Genomic DNA, 7,785 nt, shown 5'->3' on the forward strand with positions numbered 1-7,785 from the left:
AGCACATACATTTTTGAAATAAGACTTTTTAATAGCAGGAAAATACACTGTAGATACCTCACAATATGCATTTAGTTGACATTCTATGCCAGAAATAGTGCTTCGCGCTAGGGTGAGCTCCTAGAGCTCCCCCAGAGCCCCTTGCTGGCAATGGCGGGGAGTCAACAATTTTTTCACTAACTGCAGGAAGAACCTATTCTAGGGCACAATAAACGTGTTCCAAAAGAATGAAGGGTCAGAATGTAATAAAGATTTTATATATATAGTTCGTCCATCGTGGTTCGATGATGACCACTTTGTCATCCAGAAGGCTGAGGGCTTTGCACTGGGGTTTTATGGCTCCTCATGTGGCTGGTGAGACCTATGAGAGCCCGGAATGTTCGGCCGCACACTGGGCAGGTTATTCCAGCTGGGGCTAGTGCCGTTAGCCTTGTTTTTCTTTTCAGGCGTTTTTCTTCTGCCAGCGTTGTTCTTTTTTCCTCAGCAACCTGTGCGCCAGTTTTCACAGCGCGACGCCATGATGCTCTGTCATGTGCCTCTGTCTCCCAGGTGCCTGGATCTATGCTGAACGCCTTCAGAGAAGCTTTCAAGGTGTACCTGAAGCGCTTTCTTTGACCACCTTGCGAATGCTTTCCTTCGCTTAGTTGGCCATACAAGAGTCGTTTAGGGATGCGGTGGTCTTCCATTCTGTAGACGTGACCTGCCCATCGCAGCTGGGAATGCATCAGGATTGTGTGGATGCTTTGCAGACACGCTCTTCGAAGGACTTCTGTATCTGGTATTTTGTCTTGCCATTTGATTATGAACACACACACACACATACATATATACAAATATTTTTTTTCGCGAGGGGAGGCGGGGGGGGGGGGGGGGAAATCCCCCCAAACCCCCCCCCCCCCGAAAAAAAAATCCTGGCTACGCCCATGGTCCCTTGTATAGGTCGCCGCTTAAACAATAGATAACTATACAATCTTCTCTATTCATAAGTACCTCACTAGCAGAGTGGTTAGCACGTTGGCTTGTGATAAGATCATAACGTAATGAGAATACTAAAGGCATAAAATAGCGCTACATAAAAAAAATTGGTAAAAATATTTTAATTGCACAGATTTATTGGTCTAGATCAAATGTAATTACATGACTGATCCTAACTAATTGATTTAATTATAATTATTGTAATAACTTAAGGGAGGCAACTCAACGAGACAAATATGTTTATTCGCAGGACATTACCATCGGCTCTAGACTTGGACGTAACTTGTTCTCTTGCCTCTAATGTCAACATCCTTCTCCGTCTGGTTTCTGGCAGTGTGCACCTTCTGCACTATCTTGAATGGCGGTGTGCATGGCAGGGTTAGAACATTATATACATTTTTTAAGCAATTTTGTTTCCCTTTTTGGGGCCCCTCAATAATGAAATTAAAAAAAAAAACGTGCTGATAATAGAAATTGATGTATTTATTGTAGTTTCTTTTAAATACAACCAGTCGTTACAAAACTGTTCATCATTTTAAGAATGCTATCTGGTTGGTCAAACGAAGCGCGGTGTCCAGCTCCGAGAACGATTACTCTACAAAACAGGCCAACTCTGGTATAAAACCCTTTGATAATGTCGCCATCGAGCCAGGACTGTCGCTTAGATATTTTATACTCCTCCATTAGTGACCAAGGAGTTGTCCTCAGCACGGCCTCTATTGTTGGAGAGCTTATCAATCCGTCCAGATCACCTGTGTAGACCAACACTTTATAGTTGTCCATTAATGCCCCAAGTTGGGATCGAGTGGATACAAAAAGGTCTCCACCGAAACGAAGGTAAACATTTTCATTGAATGCTTTGAAATCCGCCTTCCCAACATGAAGTAATGATCTTAAATTTTTGTTGGTCATAATGCTCGTGACAGCTTCGTCTGGAGATCGATCCAATGTGTTGAAGTTATCTAATGGAAGGCCTGAGAGCCTCATCAACAGATTGAAAATCTCCAAACTCTTATTCTGTTCATACTTCGGGAATTCTTTAATGATTTCTTTCTGAAATTCTAAAAACTCATCGTAAGTTATGAAACCAAGGGAGAAAAAAATTTCAAAGAAATGGCCAAATTGTATTTTCGCGTCGATCAGTGGTCCACCCAGATGGATTCCTTTAAGTGGAATGTTGGTTCTCTTAGCTTGAATCTCTTCATGTATTTTGTATGCGAAGGCCGGAACATATTTCCCGGCGTATGATTGGCCGCCAATGTAAAGTTCTCTTTGCAAGTATTCTGGGAACATGACATAAAATTGTTGAATGAACTCATAAAGATCTCTAGTGTACTCTTCTTGTGTTGTTCTATAACCTTCCTCTCCGCTGTCGCTATAACTATAACCAACTCCAACGGGATTGTCAATATATAACATTGAAAATGTCTCGGCCCAAGAGTTCTTTCGTCTCCTGTAACTAATGTTCCCATTGATCAGTTTGTCGATCTTTAAGGGACCGTTTTCGTTGATCAAACCAATCATAGACGATTCACCTGGTCCGCCATTTAACCAAACGACTAGTGGTGCTTTGGGGTCAGAGTTTATGGCCGGGAAGAACCAGAAAAATAAATGATTCCCAAGATGCTGATCTACGGTAATAAATCCAGAATAACTTGTAGGTATCACGCCATTTTTTTTGTCTTTTACCAAACTGAGTTGTCTAGCAGTAGTTATCTTCCCTTGCTTTAAGTAAGGTGTTAATTTTAGCGGTTTGTCTACTTCAAAGCTTAGAGTATTAGAAATTAGAATCAGCAGAATTACTTGCTTTACAGGTATTGGTGACATTTTGAAATCTAAAACAAAACAAAATAATAACATTCTAGTGTTAGTAATTATGTAACTACATAGTTATATCTAAAAGTTCTATCTATCTATCTATCTATCTATCTATCTATCTATCTATCCGCCTGTCTGTCTGTCTGTCTGCCTGTTCGTCTGTGTGTGTCTGTGTTTCTATATATCTTTCTTTCTTTTTCCCTCTTCTCTCTAACTAAGTTATATATAAATACAGATGTACATAATCAGAGTAAGACGCCCAAAGAACGATGGTTAAACGCTCTTTGGATATTAGATCATTTTGACTTGCTCAAAATGTCTCATTTTTAACCTTTTAAATAATGGTTTTACTTTTTTTTAAAAATCGAGTATGAATTAATAGACCCTAACTACATTGCAAATACAAACGATTTGTTTATTGGAAAAGAAAAGATACCCCACAGATTGATAAAGTTGATTCAGATTAACGCTTGAATGGTCGCTGCAGAATAAAAAAATCTCTTCATAAAAAATATTTTTAAAAAAAGACGTTCAATTAGAAGTGATTAATTTCGTTTGACACGCCTGTTTTCAACTTCGTTATTGTTACAGAACTAGAATTCAAAGCTTTTTGGATATTTATAATTGTGGAAGAAGGAGGAGAATTAAAATAGAATTAAAATAGAACAATTAGAGTTTTCTCTATTTTAGTTTTAGGGTTCAAGCATAAATTGTGATAAATTGTGATTTATAGTCCCATAAGTATTTTTACAATGAAAAAAAAAAAGAATTAGATTGAGTACAGGTTGCCACAAGGAAAAAATGTTTGGGTTCAGAGGTCACCCCAATTGTTACTCTTATACTTAAAACGTTTCTCATGCATTCTAATTTTTTTTTTCTCTAGAAAATCTTTGAATAATTAAGACAAATTCATGCTCAGTCACACAGACTCTGTCGCCATAGTTCACAAATATGTTTTAACTGTGTCTATTTTTCGTCGGAAAATGGGATGGGGCGTGTTGTGGACTTACTATACAAATGGGTTCCAATATTAATAAGTAGATTATATTATATAGATATTCAACACAAATCTAATTTATGCATGAAAAATTGGACCGCCCCCCCCCCCAACTCAAAGGGTAGATGTAATCGCTCCCCCATCCCCACCGAATCGGCCAACGTACCAGAAGGAGATGACATAATATAGAGATTGGTTAAAATATAAATAGATAACTTATATCATATAGATATGTAACTAATTCTGTTAACAAACTGGGATTATGCAAAATAATATTGGACCGTTCCCCCCCCCACTCGTAGAAATATGGTCGGTGGGGGCGGGATTGATGCAATTGACCCCCCCCCCCCTCCAACCAAATCGGCCAACATAAAATAAAAGAAGGTGACGCGGCATGATCTAATATGAATAACTAATATATATTATTAGCATAAGTAAAGAATTCCTATACAAATTGTGTGATTTCTCTAGTAAAATTTGTCCGCCCACGCTCACGTTGGGGAAGGGGGTCGACCCCCTTACCGACCCCCTCCTAGGATTCACCATTGTCTTGAAAACCAAATTATTTATTGTACCTAACAAAACACGAAGTAATTAAGAAATTAACAAATTAGTAAATTAATAATTTTGTTTGATGTTTAATAAGGTAAATAAATTCTACATTATTGAAAGATATAGTTGTAAGTGCGGACTTTTTTCCCTAAGATAAGCTTTGTTGTTGTTTTTGTATCTATTAATATTCTATCTATATATCATGTTGAGACGTTGAGTATCTTTATATATGTTAACGACCGAAACAGTAAGTGTGGCCAGTCCGCGAACTGGCTGAAGCTTCTGGACACTACCTGATGTACTTGCAATGAATACTTTTGAATCTAATTTGACAGGACAAATCTTGAAATGGCCGATATTGCTAGCCAAAACCCGATGTGCTGATTCAATACTGTCCGCTAACCTGTGCAGCATTTTTTTTAATTCTTTAAATCTCTAAATGAACTAACTGTATTTTAAAATAGTAATACACATTTGTAAATATAGTTTTGTCTAGTTTCTTCTAAGTAGTCCAGAATGAGAAATGAAAGATGCACAAATATTTTGAACACTGAACGGGTAAATCATTTCCTACTTTGCCTGAAACCTTCAGGCACTCTGTAGAATGTCTAGGAAAGATAGAATGCCAGATTTCGCACTATGCCTGAAACTTTTATCAAGTGTATGTGTGTGTGTGCGCGCGCGTAGGTAGCAAGAAACGCGTATATACTGTGTAGAATCAAATAACTTTGACATAAAGAAAAGTAGTCGCAGTGGCTGAGCGGTAAAGCGCTTGGGATTTTAGACTTCTGGGATCTTTGGGTGCCTCTGAGTCCACCCAGCTCTAAGGGGTACCTGACACTAGTTGGGGGAAAGTAAAGGCAGTTGGTCGTTGTGCTGGCCACATGGCACCCTCGTTAACAGTTTGCCACAGAAACAGATGACCTTTACACCATCTGTCCTGTAGATCGTAAGGTCTGAAAGCATAGCTTTCATTTCACTTAAAGAAAAGCAAAGAGTGTCTCAACAGATTGAGACAAATCTTTAGCAAAACTTAACTTCAAAACTAAATTCATTTATATTACTTTAAATTAAGATGTCTTATAACTAAGTTCTATAGAAACAGTAATGTTAATCTATATGTCTGACACTGGTATGGACTAAAGTGAAAGTACTTACCATATGTCGTCAGTTCATCTGAGTGATTATTGTAGGAGAGCTGTTAGGTTCGAGGTTAACGATGTATATATAGATCTCGACATTGTAACAGGCAACATGTGTCAGGAATTAACTATGCATTATACTACAGAGCCAGCCCTCATGTTACAAACAGGATTAGCGTTGAATTGGCAACTAAGAACTACGAGCGACTAAATTATTATCAATGGAACATGTATCCAAACAGTGTCTCAATAGCAGGGATCAGTCTAAATATGGGTATGCACAATACAAAGCCACGTGACATTGTTAACGTAAATGATAGGTTTAGGGTGGCTGGCTGGTTGTGCGGTATGCGCTCTGGACTGTCGTTCGGGCTTGTCGATGGTCCCGGGTTCATACTCTGCCCTCTGCCATCCCCCGTCGTGCTGCGTAAGGTTTGGACTAGGACGTAAATGACCTTCAACTCTGAAGGAACATCCGAAACATGTAACAGATTTCACAAACAAGCAAGTTGTTGTTGGAAACTCCGCCCACAAAACTCTGATATTCATTTTAATGAATAAGAAACATTGTAAGACACATGAGTGCTCCTTATCGAAATTTACACCGTTTAATGAATCTTGATGAGACTTTTGTGGAGGCAGTACAGTGTATTCGGCATGTGCTCTGCTCACAAAAAAAAAAGAGGAAAAGTTAAGTAGTATAAGCTTTGTTTGTAGTTTTTCGAGTTTACAACGCCGTGCATTTCTACTAGGTTAAACAACAGCTTTAAAATGAAATATAGACATTTCATTTAAACATATCCATCCATCCATCGCAGTGGATGGCTCTGGATTGCTTCAACATATCTATCCATTTAGATCTCTCCCAGCCAGGCCGGGGTATTCCCCTGCGTCAAGCCTTTTCCTGAGTTCTGAGCTTCAGAAATTCATCCTTATCTAAAAAAAATAATAATATATAATAATAATAAACAACAACACTTTTTCAAAGAATTGTTAATGATAGCAAGAAGAATTCATGTCAAAAAAGGCTTAAATAGTGATGAGACGTGTCAGTTCAACTTAACTGTAATAAAGAATGAGGCAGCACTGGTAAACACAATTGTTACAAGATTAAAACATTTCTCAAGCATCAAATATTGAAACTTTTAAAACCAGTGTTATTTATCCGTTAAAATTCATACATGTATTTATAGCTACAGTTAAAATAAAACCTATCATACAAAGCTTTTATCAACTCACTCTGTCTGGTAAAAAGTTTGTACATTTGATTTCTCGCACACCCAATCTCAGATCATGTTAAAGTTTTGCACAATTATTTCTTTGACCTGACAGCAAAAGAATCAATGAAAAAATTAACCTATTAGCTAATTAACTTTTGGTAATTCATTATTTTGTTTGGTATCTCGAAATTTACTTAGACTTACACTTAGGTCCTAACGAGCCATTCGGTGCATTGGGCGTTAAGCTGTCTCCACAAAGATCTGTCATTGGCAATGTCTGAAGCCTCCTTCCACCTGGTGTCCACTGTTCTGAGGTCCTCCATGAAGGTGTGGCGCCAAGCTATACGAGGACGTCCATGTTTGTGCTTTCCTCGTATTGGCCTCCATGTCATTGCAACTCTTGGTATGCGTAGTTCATTTTGTCGGAGAACATGTCCCGCAAACCTCATGCGACGCTCTGTCACAACTTCACTAAGTGTTCGACTCCCAGTTCAGCATAGGATTTCCTTGTTTGACACACGATCTGTGTAACTGATCCCAAAATTCGTCTCAGCCATTTTTGTTGAGCCACATTTAGTCTATTCTCAATTTTGACATATGCAAATGTTGCTGTTGGGATGACGATTGTGTTGAGAATTTTTGTGTCGAGTCCAATGGCTTGGCTAGTCCAAATAGGGTGCAGCCTTTGGAAAATGCTCCCTGCCTTTCATTTTTGGCACGCTACATCACAGTAGGCATCATTTGTTATGATGCTGCCAAGGTACGTGAACTTGTCCAACTCTTCAAGCTTTGACTCGCCAAGTCTGACGGGGGCACCCTTTGCCTTATATCCCACTCGCAAAATTTTAGTCTTATCCAAGTATATGCGGAGGACAAATTTGGGTGTCTCTCTATATAGGCTCACCGTCATTTCTTGTATGCATTTATTTGTAGCCCTGAGTAGTGCAACGTCATCGGCAAAATCCAAGTCCGTCATTCGGATTTGTTCATGCCATGGAATACCAAAGGCAGTCTGGTTCATTGCTCTCCTCATTATGTAGTCGATGGCTAGGAGAAAAAGAAGGGAGATAAGATGCATTCC

General features: G+C 38.7%; 1 protein-coding gene across 1 annotated transcript; it reads right to left on the minus strand.

Moving 5' to 3' along the window:
* Nucleotides 1-1,437: 1,437 nt before the first annotated feature.
* LOC106072092 (probable serine carboxypeptidase CPVL) lies at nucleotides 1,438-5,807 on the minus strand. Its single transcript, XM_056005033.1, has 2 exons — nucleotides 5,501-5,807; nucleotides 1,438-2,810 (listed from the first exon to the last, which is right to left on the minus strand). Exon 2 carries the CDS (start codon nucleotides 2,800-2,802, stop codon nucleotides 1,474-1,476), a length of 1,329 nt encoding a protein of 442 aa, XP_055861008.1. The 5' UTR covers nucleotides 2,803-2,810; nucleotides 5,501-5,807; the 3' UTR covers nucleotides 1,438-1,473.
* Between the last annotated feature and the right edge of the window lie 1,978 nt (nucleotides 5,808-7,785).

Source organism: Biomphalaria glabrata, chromosome 11, assembly GCF_947242115.1.
Source record: "Biomphalaria glabrata chromosome 11, xgBioGlab47.1, whole genome shotgun sequence".
Lineage (NCBI taxonomy): Eukaryota > Metazoa > Mollusca > Gastropoda > Planorbidae > Biomphalaria > Biomphalaria glabrata.